Below are 15975 nucleotides of genomic sequence, written 5' to 3'. Positions count from 1 at the left end.
GCAGTGAGAGGCCCGCGTACCGCAAAAAAAACCCAAAAAACTGAGGCCCAGGGACGTTAAGTGATTGCTCAAGGCCACACAGCTGGTGAGGATCACAGCCAAGATTCAGTCCAGCTCCAGAACTCAAAAGTAACTGCTACCAGGTGCCCCTGCTTGCCCAGCCAGCCGACGGAACAGAACACTGACCAAATGGAGGGACTGCTATCAATCTTACTGCCCCTTAGAAATGCCCAGAAAATCAACTGAGCCCAGAGGTGGTCAGTGCTTGCTTGGTAAAGCCAACTTTCAGGTGTAAAGGGTAATTATTTATTCAAAACCCAGCTATCAATCAAAGTTACATACACCCGTATTTTTATCCTTTTGGGGGGGTATTTCTCAATAGTACATGATTAGCCATTCTTGGGAATGATTCTGTGGGCTGGTAGAAGTTTTTGTGGGTCGGTAGATCTTTCTGAAACTATTTCTAGGCTGCATGAATCTTTGTCTGGGAATTTGTTTCCCTGGCCTTCCAAAACGTGAATTGCATTTTTGTTTTGTTCACAGATAACTTTTTTTCTTACTACCCTTGGCAATGAAACCAACTCTGAAAATACAAATGACCCTGAAAATGTCCCAAGGGCATGCAGTTTACTTTCCTTACCTCGAATCCACTCCTTCTTTTAAAAAGAAAACTTGGGGAAATTTAAAGCCCAGAAAAATGGGTGGACAAAATCATGTTCTTTAAAGGCAAAATCATTCCAGCGCCGTGTGTGTGTGTGTGTGTGTGTGTGTGTGACCCGTATTTTTATCCTTTTGGGGGGGTATTTCTCAATAGTACATGATTAGCCATTCTTGGGAATGATTCTGTGGGCTGGTAGAAGTTTTTGTGGGTCGGTAGATCTTTCTGAAACTATTTCTAGGCTGCATGAATCTTTGTCTGGGAATTTGTTTCCCTGGCCTTCCAAAACGTGAATTGCATTTTTGTTTTGTTCACAGATAACTTTTTTTCTTACTACCCTTGGCAATGAAACCAACTCTGAAAATACAAATGACCCTGAAAATGTCCCAAGGGCATGCAGTTTACTTTCCTTACCTCGAATCCACTCCTTCTTTTAAAAAGAAAACTTGGGGAAATTTAAAGCCCAGAAAAATGGGTGGACAAAATCATGTTCTTTAAAGGCAAAATCATTCCAGCGCCGTGTGTGTGTGTGTGTGTGTGTGTGTGTGTGTGTGTGTGTGTGGTGGTGGCGGTGGTGGTGGCGGTGGCGGTAGGAGACAGGAGGGAGAGTTGAAATGGGGGGGTGGGTTTGAGGGAAATGTCCATCTCCATGGGCAATTCAATTTGGCAGCTCCATGGAGACAAACCAATTAGTATGGATTGTCAAGGTGTTTTGTATGAATTGGCTACCTGCCCATTATGAATTGGAATGGGATTAACTAGCTCATTCCAAACACTCCACCAAACAGCAAATGGTCATGTGATAATGATTTCCAGTCACTAACGCCCTGGCTGGATTGGAGACTTGGAGTTTTACCTGTAACAATCTTCAGAGAGACTAATTCCTTCAAACCTACCCACTTTCCCTAAACACATCTTTTTCTTTTTTTTTTTCCCTCTCCTAGCTTTTATTTTTTAAAAAGCCCTCTTGCTAATTGGGAGGCTGTATGTTCTTCTGCACATAAACATACCTATTAACCAACCAACCCAGTAATAAGCAATTTGTACGCTCTACTATATAAATTTGTTGGTCCCCTCTACTTATAGTTTTCAAAGCCCCATGGTGAAACACATGACCACCCACTTTGCAAGTTTAATTCCACCCGAGGTTCTAGAACCAGTCTACCTCTGAGAGAGAAGGCCTGAGCAGCTTGGATTCAAGATTCAGGGATTCAGCACATGACCGATGCCACTCGCCCTTTTAATTATTTGTCTCAACTTCTTAGAACTGGACTTTCCCCTTGTTCCAGACACCAAGTCCATACTTTATCTTCCCGGCGGAGGTACTTGGCTCCAAGGACTATCACTAGCCAATAGCATCTCTGCGCACACTCTTCTCCAGGCAAATGGGGCCCTAGACTACAGTGAACATCCTCATGGAAAAGAGCCCAAGGTGGGTTTCAGCCCAAACATACGTGGCATCTGTGGGTTCCAACACTGGGCAATTGTTGCATCCTTCCCTGCATCCATTTCCCCTCTGGGGAGCTACCCCCTCCCTTTGGCACGGATGGGACTGATCCGCACTCGCCGCCTTAAGGCAGCATGCAAGTGTAAGCCGTCAGTGGAAGCACAGGAGCTGAGCGGGAACCATGGTAGTTCCCATGGTAGCGGGAACCAGTACAGTGGTAGCAGTTGGACTGACCATTGCTGCTACAGGATTTGCAGGCCATGACGCTTTGCAAGCCATGAAGCATTATGGAGCCTCAAGTAAAACAAGTTTTTCAAAGTCTACCAAAATCTGCCTTCAGTGGTGGCTATTACGGAGGTGGGTTTGAACCCAAAATGACAAAACGGGAAGCAGCATTAATACTAGGTGTAAGCCCTACTGCCAATAAGGGAAAAATAAGAGATGCTCATCAACGAATTATGCTTTTAAATCACCCAGACAAGGGAGGATCTCCTTATATAGCAGCCAAAATCAATGAAGATAAAGATTTACTAGAAGGTCAAGCTAAAAAAAATGAAGTAAATATATGATGAATTTTAAGTTCTTACTCATTTATGTATATGAGTACCAGCTTTTTATAATAGAATGCCTCAAAGCTACACATTTTAAAAATTAGCATAAGCTAAATCAAAGCCTAGGTATAAATTTGAGGATTTAAAATCGGATTATAGAATATTTGTAGGTTAATACTCAATAATTATGGATAAATGCGTGCCATTTGAAGTGTTGTTTATTACTCATTTGTCAAATAATTTGGTACCTATTTCAAGACAAAGTGAACAAGATAGTCTCTTCCTGAAGGAATTCCCCAATCTGATGGGAGACTGATTAACTGACAATTAAAATACAAGGTAATAAATATGATGGAATTAGCACAGGCTGTTATAGTAGGGGCTCATCTCATTGGGACAGAAGGCTCTTCAAGGTACAGAGGATGCCCCCAGCCACTTAGAACCCTGAACTTAAAAGTGACTTTAGCCACAACTTAACCTAAGAAATTAATCTAGGTATGCATTTATCACTTTGTCTGTGATAAATCTGAACTGTTTCAGATTCCATACATTAAAAACTATAACAGTATGATTAATAGTAAGCACAAGAGCCTAAATTGCTTTCTTGAATCTGGGAGATGTTGGTCAAAGGGTACAAAGTTTCAGTTATGCAAGGTGAATAAATTCTGGAGGTCTAATGTACAGACAGCATGGTGACTGGAGTTAAAAATAATGTATTTGGGGTTTTGCACGTGCTGATGGTGGCCGCGTCGCTTTGTGGTAGAGGCATAGAGTTGGTGGGGTGGGATGAACCACGCTCCCGGTGGAAGCAGAGGAGCCGAGCGGGAACCATGGCCAGTACAGTGGTAGCAGTTGGACTGACCACTGCTGCTGCAGGATTTGCAGGCCATTACGCTTTGCAAGGATGAAGCATATGGAGCCTCAAGTAAAACAAGTTTTTCAAAGTCTACCGAAATCTGCCTTCAGTGGTGGCTATTACAGAGGTGGGTTTGAGCCCATAATGACAAAACGGGAAGCAGCATTAATACTAGATGTAAGCCTTACTGCCAATAAGGCAAAAATAAGAGATGCTCATCAACGAATTATGCTTTTAAATCACCCAGACAAGGGAGGATCTCCTTATATAGCAGCCAAAATCAATGAAGCTAAAGATTTACTAGAAAGTCAAGCTAAAAAATGAAGTAAATGTATGATGAGTTTTAAGTTCTTACTCATTTATGTATATGAGTACCAGCTTTTTATAATAGAATGCCTCAAAGCTACACATTTTAAAAATTAGCATAAGCTAAATCAAAGCCTAGGTATAAATTTGAGGATTTAAAATCGGATTATAGAATATTTGTAGGTTAATACTCAATAATTATGGATAAATGCGTGCCATTTGAAGTGTTGTTTATTACTCATTTGTCAAATAATTTGGTACCTATTTCAAGACAAAGTGAACAAGATAGTCTCTTCCTGAAGGAATTCCCCAATCTGATGGGAGACTGATTAACTGACAATTAAAATACAAGGTAATAAATATGATGGAATTAGCACAGGCTGTTATAGTAGGGGCTCATCTCATTGGGACAGAAGGCTCTTCAAGGTACAGAGGATGCCCCCAGCCACTTAGAACCCTGAACTTAAAAGTGACTTTAGCCACAACTTAACCTAAGAAATTAATCTAGGTATGCATTTATCACTTTGTCTGTGATAAATCTGAACTGTTTCAGATTCCATACATTAAAAACTATAACAGTATGATTAAAAAAAAAAAAAGTGTAAGACGTCAGCACATTCCCCAGGCCACAGTTTTTTTACCTAAGGCCTGGGAACCACTTAAGCCAATATGGCTGCTTCCTCTGGCTACGTTCTTTTAATCAATGTGATAGTCTATGCGACGTAGGCAGTTAAAAACTATCTATCCCCTTCCACACATCCTCACTACCAAGTGGTACGTTATAATAGAAACATGTTTCAGGGCAAATTCTAGAGTCCTGCCAAAATCCTAGCCCAAGAAGCAGGACCTGATACCGGGGTCAGACGGCATTAAAGCTCTGCCGACAGGTGTGCTCCTAGCCTTCCTCCCCTCACCTGCACCTGCCCCGGGGCCCTCAAGACCTCCCCAGTGCCAAGTACCTGCCCAAAAAAGCTCACTTTTTGCACAACTCTGTGTTCCCTGCTGTGTGAGTTCTGCCTGGCAGCCTGGACTTCCTGCCAGCGCTCACAGGCTCCTGCCCAGCGTCTACCCCACTCCAGTGGGTAAGGCTTCCCTCCAGGCCTAGATCCTTCCGTCTGCTCCGTGAACCCTGGTTAACCCGTCTGTGCCTGCTTCCACACCCAGAATGGGGAAGAACTTGAGGAAACGAACGCGGTCTGCCAATCCACAGTGTGTGTATAGAAATGCCAATAGGTGAAGCAGCTGGGTCTCGCCCATAAATAGCAGTTCGTCTCTTCAACTCAGAGGATTGGAAGGAAGAGCTATAAGCTCACCTCCAAGTCAGGGTTGGCTAAAGGGCAGTTCAGGTCCTGGAGTAGAGGATGTATGGGGATATTCTGGTCTCAAGTGTTTGATGGAGTCAATTACCAGAAACTTTTGAAATCCTTCAAAACGTACCTCCCACTCGTAAACCATGCCTGGAAATTAAAATAAAACAAACTTAGTACATTTCTTTTTTTCTTTTTTTCATGGAAATATTGGCTCTTACTGAAGGACAGCATAGCAAGAACAAACTCCATTTTCAAAATAACATTTCATTTTATGGTATCTCTACCTCAGTGTTGAACATTAATACCAGTATATAGGTTTCTGATTTAAAAATAATCCTATTTGATTAAACTACATTTTAACGAATTCTGTTTGGAAAAGGAAGGTAGAGTTTAAATTATTTTGCCATAAAGATTCATTTTCCCTCACACTAAAAATATGTGTATATATATATATATTTTTTCTCCTTGAAATAAGGTTATGGTAGGTGAATAGTGCTTTTAATAATGTTGTTCTGAGAAAATCAAATCAAATATAATAATCCTTTAGACTATGAACTAATTTTTTAAGATTTAGGAAAAAACCCATTCACCATGGGATATAAAGCAAGGAAATACTATAAAGTGACACTGCTACCCCTATTACAAGAAGCAATGGACCCCAAGCTTGAAACAGTACTAATTTCGAATGAGTATCATTTCTTATCATTTCTGTACTTTTAAGACTTTGTCTCTTATTTATTTATTTATTTTTTTTTATCCTCCCGTGACAGAGAGAGAGAGAGAGAGAAACCACTTTAGTCTCTTCCCCTTCTTTTTTTTTTTTTAACATCTTTATTGGAGTATAATTGCTTTACAATGGTGTGTTAGTTTCTGCTTTATAACAAAGTGAATCAGTTATACATATACATATGTTCCCGTATCTCTTCCCTCTTGCATCTCCCTCCCTCCCACCCTCCCTATCCCACCCCTCTAGGTGGTCACAAAGCACCGAGGTGATCTCCCTGTGCTAAGCGGCTACTTCCCACTAGCTATCTATTTTACGTTTGGTAGTGTATATATGTCCATGCCACTCTCTCACTTTGTCACAGCCTACCCTTCCCCCTCCCCACATCCTCAAGTCCATTCTCTAGTAGGTCTGCATCTCCATTCCAGTCTTACCCCTAGGTTCTTCATGACCTTTTTTTTTTTTCCTTAGATTCCATATATATGTGTTAGCATACTGTATTTGTTTTTCCCTTTCTGACTTACTTCACTCTGTATGACAGACTCTACTTTTAAGACTTTGTCTCTTATTTAAAAAAAAACACAACAGGTTTAGGACATGAAAGAACTTCATTTAAAGATGACCCAACTATTCATAAGTTATTTCTGTGATGGTTCACTTTTCTTAACATGTAAGCAAAACTAGAAGTGAAGCAATTTGTTGTGATAATGCAACATATCTCTCAAATCTCAGGGTAAAATGGGATGCACAGTCTTATTAAAAATCCATCTTGGGGAATTCCCTGGCAGTCCAGTGGTTAAGACTCTGTGCTTTCACTGCCGTGGGTCTGGGTTCGATCCCTGGTTGGGGAACTAAGATCCCACAAGCAGCTCGGCATGGCCAAAAAAAAAAAAAAAATCCATCTTGGACCCCTAATCTTCCCCTCTGATTTTACAGGTGTGGCTCTTTTACTTTTATTATTATTTTTTTTTTGCGGTACGCGGGCCTCTCACCGTTGTGGCCTCTCCCGTTGCGGAGCACAGGCTCCGGACGCGCAGGCTCAGCGGCCATGGCTCACGGGCCCAGCCGCTCCCCGGCATGTGGGATCCTCCCGGACTGGGGCACGAACCCGTGTCCCCTGCATCGGCAGGCGGACTCCCAACCACTGCGCCACCAGGGAAGCCAGGTGTGGCTCTTTTATTTGAACATCTGAGAACTGCTCCACTGGTGCATCTGCTCACATTCAACATTTGCTGTCAGTCTATTCTTTGCAAGGGACTCTTCTAGGTATAGGTGACACAAAGGTGTCCTCTGGGAGCTGATAATCGATGTGACAAGCGGGCATCAAATAGAAAGAGGGAGGAGAGGCCTAATACTGATATTTCCATCTTGAATACACCATGTGTTTCCAAATTCTAGCACCTTGCCCAATGGTCGACACCGGCTCCCAGAGTGGCTCCTGCCAACAATGAGATCATGTAACTATGAACACATGGCTCACCCATAACCAATCTTTAACTCGACATTTATTCTCCTGTCCTGCAAGTTGCTCCAGAGTGGGCTGCCTCTTCCCACTGCAAGTGCTAGGAAATACACAAACCAAATTCACCGTTCCACAAAGCAGCAAGCGATCATTGAAAGCAGGGACAGTGTCATTCTCTTTTGTGAAGAGAAAAAGCATCCATCTTAGGACCCAGTGGGTCCACCAGAAAAGCTTCATTAAAAAAATGAACAGAGGGACAAAATGGAATCTACTCCAATGATCTAATTAGAAACGTCACGTTAGTATTACGTGCAGTATTAACGGGAATGCCAACTGAGTTTCCATTCTACAAAAGGGTAAAGCAACAGAGGGAAAAAAAGGGAAAAGGACAAATACCGCCTGCTTTTGAACTCCAAGGCTTGAGCTCAAGCTCTGGCTTTTATATGGTATTTTCATAGGCACTGCCCGTGTCTTACAGAAGTATTTAAAAGTATTCCCTAATTTGTCCTCCTTTAGTTGTAACTGGATTCCCATATGGTTTCCTGACATAATCAAGAAAGCATCAATTCCAATAGTGCTTTATTTTATAGTACAGTTATTTGAACAGAGGACCACTTCTGAGTATGCCCCTATCACAATTAACTCCAAGGCAGGAATGTAGTACTACTGCTTTCTGTGTAAATGCATATATTGGAATACTCTGGATAGGATAGGATCAAGTGACAGGACAGCTCTTCCTTCAGAAAGCTCAGTAAGAAGCCCTCATCCTCAGGTCTGTGAGGGGCTTTTGCACAAATCTGTTTCGGATCAGTCCCTCAGAGATGTCTAAAATCGAATTAACCAATTAATTTGCAAATATATTCTAATTTATTCAAGGGAGATTTTCTTGGGTGTTAAATTATCTGACAGTGAACCATATGCAGTACACAAGAGCAGGACCTCCCTGAAATACCACAGGTTACCCCAATGCAAGAATGACTCTGCATACTCTGTCTGGTCCACACAAATTTCTATCCCCTAATGAGAAAATGAGTTGGCATTTCCTCCATCCTGATTAGTTTGTGTACACTTTGGTGAAGCATTGCTAAATGCAATTGTGAGGCCAGAGGGGTGTCCTTCCACAGTCTCCACTGGGGTAGGGCTAGGGTGGGCATGGTTGCCTGGGGCTGAGAAATTGGAGAAAGAGGATAATATGGATAATGTGTTTATCTTAATCTGTTTTCCTGGGGTGGTTTAAGTTATAGGAAAAATAACCTCTGTCATACTGGGAATTACTAACTGTTGGTAATTTGCATGCAGAACTCTATTCTCTAATAAAGCAGCCACAGCAGGTAACATGGTTTACTCAGACAATCAACTTGTAATTTACTCAACTTGTGGATTAAAAAAAAAAAAAAAGATGTTCTTAATTGCTACCTTGTGACATTTTATTCAGCTCAATGACTGTATAGCTACAGATAAGAACTGAGAATAACACTATCACATGTTACCAGGATTTTACCTAATTTACAAAATGAAGAGTATCTCAATGCACATGTTGTTACCTAAAAATATGGAGTGTGGATTTTAATATGTTTACCATGAGATGTTTGGATAGCTGCTAATTGCGCAGCATTAAAAGAAAAGCTGGGTGGGTTTGTTGTTGTTGTTATTGGTATTTTATTCAAAAGATAATTATTTTTAATACTAGCAGTAAGGAAATGAAAGAAACGGCAATATCATGCGACACAGTCTGGTATCTAATTTATATACTAGAAATTCTTCTATTCACTCAGTTTCTAAGATCTCTAAAAACCTGCAAATCAAATAATGGGCAAAGAGAGAAAAACTAAAAGGAAATGTATGTCCAGTTTAGGGATCAGGAAGGCAAGATGGAATTTTATATAATACATTCTGAATTGTCTACAACAAGAATTAGGGAGAAGTTAGAGGGAGGGCTTCAGAATTCTTAGAAGAGACACTTCAGTTGGTGAGTTCAGAACAGTTCCCTAAAAGAGTGATCAGTGAATGCAAAACTCTTTTTGAAGGGAAAACTATAATTTCCACTAAAAGTGGGAGTTAAGGAACTGGAAAAAATAGCAAGCATAGTTAGGACCAATAGTGATCTCTCTTCTCTCTCTCTCTCACTTGTAAGGAGAAAACTAACAGGATATTTACAGATGTGCCAATAGGATCAGAGTGATTCTTGACACTCATACAGAGAACAGCTCATGAATATTCAAAAGAGATTCATTTGGTATTTCTGGTTTGCATATCGGGTTTGTTTCTTTGTTTAGCATGCCATCAAAACTTAACACACCTAGACTATCTTCCTTCATCCTGAAAGACAGGTAGCATGGCACATAGAAGGTTACAAGTGGCCTGGGAGAATTTCTCAGGTATCTCCTTTGCTTGAGACACCTTAATCCTCTTCACCCTTGTCAACCTCAACCTCATCATTAATTTAAGTGTAAGTCAGTAGGTGAGTAAATTTGGATATAATGAGTCAGTCCAGCTTGTGAGAAATTCCTAAATTTTAAATAATCACTTCTTTTAAATAAGAAATGAGCAGAGAGGTACAAAATGGTTTTGATAGATTATTGAATAATGCATGATGTGAAATGGATATATACTGTCGAGTTTGACAATTTCATTTTTCAATGCTGTTCCCACTACAGCCTTAAAAGAACCCTATCCTTATTCCCCAATTATCCTGGGCAGTTAGCTAAATGAGCTCTCATATAGTCCCATCAACTGACCTGCTAACTCTCTTACTCACGTGTCCATAAAAATGTAAGCAGTCCTTCACTGACAACATGAACTTCAAAAAGTCTCTCAGCCCAAAAAGGGGACCCTCGTACACTGTTGGTGGAAATATAAATTGGTGGAGCCACTATGGAAAACAGTATGAAGGTTCCTCAAAAAACTAAAAATAGCTACCATATTATCCAGCAATCCCACTCCTGGGCATATATCCAGAGAAAACCATAATTCAAAAAGAGACATCTACCCCAATGTTCACTGAAGCACTGTATTACAATAGCCAGGACATGAAAACAACCTAAATGTCCATTGACAGAAGAATGGATAAAGAAGATGTGGTACACATATACAATGGAATATTACTCAGCCATAAAAAAGAATGAAATAATGCCATTTGCAGCAACATGGATGGACCTAGAGATTGTCATACTGAGTGAAGTAAGTCAGACAGACTTACTAATAATACAAATACAAATATCATATGATACCGCTTTTATGCAGAATCTAAAATATGACTTAAAGAACTTATCTAAAAAGAACTTATCTATGAAACAGAAACAGACTCACAGACTCTATAGAAAACAGGCTTGTGGTTGCCAAGGGGGAGGGCTGGAGTGGGAGTTTGGGATTAGTAGATGCAAACTACTATATAGAGAATGGATAAACAACAAGGTCCTATTGTATAACACAGAGAACTATATGCAATATCCTGAAATAAACAATAATGGAAAAGAAAAAAAAAGGTCTCTCATCCAAATGGGTTCCAATACTGACGATCACATAAACTAATAAATATCAGTACATTCCTTCTCCATCAGTCCTGAGTGTCACATCACAGATTCAGGTGACTGCATTTTAAAATTTACTTTACCCAGTTTTTAACATTGCTTTATTTCCTGAATTCCTTCTTTCCAATGGTCCAGTAGGAGATCTGACAGCAGGGTCAGCCAGCTGTTCTCTTTCCTACATATGGAAGCTACTAGAGGGAAAGATTTTTAAGCTGCAGCTTTGTGGAAAAAACACTGTTAAGATGTTGGTCAGGTTTCTTACGCATGAGACATCTAAAGACACTGTCAATAGGAATAGGTGTACTCTTCCCTATGCTTTGCTATTAAGGCTGGGAATCAGCTGCCTCGGAGGTTTAGCTAGGGTTAGGGAACAGAGGAGGAAGAAGCCTCAGTATCTGGCCCCTCCAGTCTCTTGCTTCTCAAGCAACAGCTGTGATTTCAGAGCCCTGATGGCTAATTCCACACGCATAACTGTTTTAGGCAACGTTCCAACTGTGTTCTAGTAACTTGCCAGGGTCATCCTTTTATTTGCTATATTTCCATGATGCTTAAGTGAGCAAAACAATCAGTTGCCAAGTCCTGCCTTTAGGGGAGAGGAGTTGAAGGCAGCAGAAAAAAGGACAGGGAAGAGTATAATAGGGCATTGAGAAAACACGGGATTCCAGGATTCCTGCTCAACAAATGCCCTCTGGCCCTTCTTCCCACACAGAAGTGGGCAGTGGTGTGGGGAGGGGGAAGGGTAAGCTGGGACGAAGTGAGAGAGTGGCATGGACATATATGCACTACCAAACGTAAAACCGATAGTTAGTGGGAAGCAGCTGCATAGCACAGGGAGATCAGCTCGGTGCTCTGTGACCACCTAGAGGGGTGGGACAGGGAGCGAGGGAGGGAGATGCAAGAGGGAGGAGATATGGGGATGTATGTATTTGTATAACTGATTCACTTTGCTGTAAAGCAGAAACTAACACAACATTGTAAAGCAATTGTACTCCAATAAAGATGTTAAAAAAAAAAAAGTGGGCCGCGGCCATGGGCTCTGCTACAGCAGGTTGAATCCGGCCTTAAAGTCAAACCTCCCAGGCAGTGAGAAGGGCAACTGGCTTGTGTATAGAGAGATGTCAAAGACTGTAAGCACCTACCTGAAGCTTTCTTTAGAACATAAACAATTAAATTCATGCAGTGAATATTCTGAGCACCTACTGGTGCCAGGCACTATGCCATCTCGGCCCACCAACGGAAATGAATGACATTCCTGCCTTGGCCTAGAGGAGTTAGGAGTCCAACCATCTACCTGTTAATCAGACAGTAACAATAAAGGGTGATTAAGCACTGTATGCTGGAAATGTACTCAAGGCCCATCAGGTGCTTTGAGAAGGAGAAGCATCTAATTCATGGCAATGGCGGGGGGCGGGGGGGTGGGGGTGGAAGTGACCCTTGAACTTTAAAAAATGATAGGATTATTGGGACAGAGGCAGGAAGAATATGCACATGCAGGGAGACATGTGGAAGGAGAGTGCGAAAAGAGCACAAGAAAAGTGAGAACTTTGCAACAGAAACAGGTAGAAGCAATGAGCAGTTTATCTCAGCAACATTCAAATTCATTTTAAGAGGTTGTAGACCCTAGACCCATAGGCTAGGGATGGATTCTTTAAAAATGCCCTACACAGATGGCCCAATGGGAATTTTGAGAAATGCATTCCATTCCTTGTCTTGTTGCTAGAGTTTAGATTGTTTGCCATTTTGTAACCGAGCGGGACCCTATGGGGCCTTCCCAGGACAGACCCTTCCCCCATATCCTCTGCTTTAGCTCCTCCCTGAAGGACCTAGATAATAGAATCTGATGCACATTTCCTGAGTTGTTTTACAGATGCTAAACTCACCACCAAATGGAAGACGTTAACTACTTGATGACCAGGAGCACGTTGCCCCCAGACTTACTGGAGCCTAAGGGTTGAAAATGTTAACCCCTGTGACACCTCCCTGTTACCTCACCATCAACCAATCAGAGAATTGTGCACGAGCTGATCACACACCCTACTACCACCACCCCCTCCCCTTACCTGGCCTTTAAAAACGCCTCCCTGAAATCCATCAAGTTCAGGTGTTTTGAGCACTAGCTGCCCTGGATTCCTCGCTTGGTGCCCTGGAATGAAGGCTGCATTTTCCTTCACCACAACCCGGTGTCAGTAGATTGGCTGTACTGTGCACAGGCAAGCCGACTCAAGTTTGGTCCAGTAACAATTTCTTAAAGAGAATTTTCTATCTGCTAGTAGAAGTAAGGGCATGGGTTAAATAATAATAATGAAAATAATAATGATGAATGTGGGTCATGTTAAATTGAGAAAGATTTTAACATTTGGAACTTTCTCTCTGGGTCTTTTTCCCTGATATAGAACCCAATAGGCAGTAAAATACTAAACTCTGCCACAAAATTAAACAATTACTGGTCAGCAGTAATACTGGAGATGCTTTTATCAGTTTGTCATTCATTCTTCATTCAACAACTATTTATTGAGCATGTATCAAGTCCCAGGCACTGTTCTAAGGTATCAGATCTATAGCAGTAAAGAATACCAACAAAAACTGTAAAGGAATGTCACAAGCAAACATTCACAGAGAAGGGAGCTCCTAGGCTGCGGGAAAGAGGATAACGCTGAAATAAGAAAACTACACGGCCAGTCAGTAGTCTCCTTTCCTAGTAGTCTACTAGGCTGGGTTTAACCAGCCCTAATGACCCAGTGAATAGAAGAGCCTGGATCTTAATTACAGAGCCTCTTTTGTGGCTTATTCTCCTTAGTCACTTCCCCCTTGCTCAGAGCAGACTTCACTGTTTGCAATCACCAGAGGCCAGTGTAGCTGAACCGGCTAGGCCTTCTTGGCCTCCTAGAGGAATGTCAGTGATTTAATGAGGAACTAGATGTAGGGGGGGGCAAAGTTGGACCCACTGTCCCAAACAAAGCCCCACGGAGGGGACGGGAGGGGAGGGGAGGAGAAGCAGGCCATGGCCAAGTCGACACAGAACCTCTGCAGGATGTGGAGGGCTCACTGGCCACATTCTATAAAACCAAGACTTGGTGTTCTCACTATAGCGCAACTACGGCTAAGCTGAGGTGAGAAAAAATAATTAGGTCCCCCATCTGCATTAAAACATGTTTGCAGGATTCTGTTCTTGAAGTGGAAAACTGTTCCCACAAGGTCTATTTTTAACCGTTTTATTTTAAAGAGATCAGAAAACCTTTTCGTGTTGAAATTTCTCAGTAGGCAATTTTACAGTAATGCTACCTAAATCCAGCCTGACAATGACAAAGCAGAGGAAATGAGTAAATGAGCTAAGTGTGCGGAAATACCCTCACCCTGAAATCAGGACAGGGCTCAGAGAGGCCACGAATACAATATGGTGATGTGTTTCATTTCTGGTCCAGTTCAGTTATCGGAATACTGAAGTCAAGCAGAATCTCCTATTTTGGGAAGCTACTAGTTCATAATCAACTTTTTCATTTAAACTACAAGTTAACTTTTCCCCCCAAAGGAGGCAAAGGTAGTATTTCAAGTAATTGATGACACCTTGGTTATAATAACCTGGGGTCATGACCCCTGGTGATTTAATCTTGTGGTATCAGTTAATTTACTAAGAGAAATATTCAAGCTATTAACCACAATCTGATTTCCTATTAGAGGCACAGAAACATAGTTCAGGAATGTGATTATCCTGACTATATGCTTCACTAAAAAAATCAAAAGAGAAACCCACTGGAAATAAATCATATTGTTCATTCATTCACCAAATATTCGGTAAGCATCTACTGTGTGCCAGGCACTTGAGATATACCATTGAAAACAAACTCTGACCCGCAAGGAGGCTTTATTCTAATTAATGATGGACAAGCTGCTTGTGATTCAGTTTAAAGACTCTCAAAGGGCAAATCTGAGGAGAATCAGAGAAAGGGAAAGAGGGTTTTGAAAACAATGATAACTGTAGACAGAAAAATCCATTGTTCTGAAGGTAATTGGTCCAGAGCCCTCCCCTCCTCTCACAGTCACACAAGTGAAGGTTTACAATCTTTCAGTGAATCCACTTTAGAACCAGAGAAGTATGAACAGGCACTAGAGTATGGTAAGTGTGGGATGCCAGTCAGCTTGGCTAAGCTATGCTGCAGTAACAAACGACCCCAGCACCTAGATCGATGGCTTTCAACAACATGGCCATGGGCCGTGAGGGCTGTGTTCCACGCCTTCACTAGGCGACCCAGGCAGCTTGCCTCTAGGATGCTGTTACTGCCTTCAGGTCAGAAGGAACAATGACAATGGTGGAATCATTCAATGGCTCTTAAAGCTTTTCCTCAGAAGTGGCACAGGTGACTTGAGCTCACATTTCATTGGCCAAAACAGGTAACACAGCTAGAGGTCAACAGGGCAAGAATATATTATTATCGCACAGGCAGGAGTGGCTAACAAAACAATCAGTGATGGGTTGGTTGTAGCATTCATTAGTGTAGCCGACGACTCAGAAAGACGTAGAAAATATTTGCAGCCCTTCAATTTTCCCAAACTTGTGATTACTACTAAATGGTGACCAAATCTTCTAAAAGGAAATAACTTCCTTTCACATCATAATTCCTCACCAGGTCAGAGGCACACAGATTGTAGAATGAAACAAAAACAGACTCTGGAGAAGTTGGAGGAGACTAATTTTTCCCTCTTTGGTTAGATGTCAAACAATTTCTTTTCCCCCTCAATCATTCCTTTCCACATGAAGGAAAAGGAACTCAAGAAATTACGGTGTGGAAGATGGCATTTTACTTTGCAGCTAGTAAATTCTTCCTGAGATCCACGTGATACTTTACTACACCGACATGTGGAAGGAGACAGGGCTGGGGTAACACAGACCTCTTGAATTTTCATTCTGCAGCAATTAAATGGAATTATAACAACACTGGAAAGACATACCTTAGCAATTCAAAAGGGCATCCTAGGCCTTCCAGTTTCTTAGTAACACAAGAAATAAACTTCAGTATTCGGTATTCAGCCACACTGGTTCATACTCAGCATTAATTTTTTTTTTTTTTTTTTTTTTTTTTTGCAGTACGCGGGCCTCTCCCTGTTGTGGCCTCTCCCGTTGCGGAGCACTGGC

At 41.6% G+C, this 15975-nt stretch overlaps 2 protein-coding genes and 1 pseudogene across 2 annotated transcripts in view; 2 read left to right on the top strand and 1 right to left on the bottom strand.

Moving 5' to 3' along the window:
- The window catches only part of EXT1 (exostosin glycosyltransferase 1), a 311978-nt gene that overhangs the window by 76548 nt on the left and 219455 nt on the right, over nucleotides 1–15975 (bottom strand). The gene's annotated exons all lie outside the window — the stretch shown is intronic.
- LOC102980398 (mitochondrial import inner membrane translocase subunit TIM14-like) lies at nucleotides 2355–2775 on the top strand. The gene has a single exon (XM_055091011.1). The coding sequence runs from the start codon at nucleotides 2393–2395 to the stop codon at nucleotides 2672–2674; it is 282 nt and encodes a 93-aa protein (XP_054946986.1). The 5' UTR covers nucleotides 2355–2392; the 3' UTR covers nucleotides 2675–2775.
- LOC112066405 (mitochondrial import inner membrane translocase subunit TIM14-like) lies at nucleotides 3334–3963 on the top strand (annotated as a pseudogene).

The sequence above is a fragment of the Physeter macrocephalus genome, chromosome 15 (genome assembly GCF_002837175.3).
Source record: "Physeter macrocephalus isolate SW-GA chromosome 15, ASM283717v5, whole genome shotgun sequence".
NCBI lineage: Eukaryota > Metazoa > Chordata > Mammalia > Artiodactyla > Physeteridae > Physeter > Physeter macrocephalus.
This window is presented reverse-complemented; position numbering and strand designations above follow the sequence as displayed.

What these genes read in the sequence shown, in the direction of transcription:
- LOC102980398 (XM_055091011.1), top strand. Translation starts at nt 2,393, where the DNA reads ATGGAGCCTCAAGTAAAACAAGTTTTTCAAAGTCTACCAAAATCTGCC.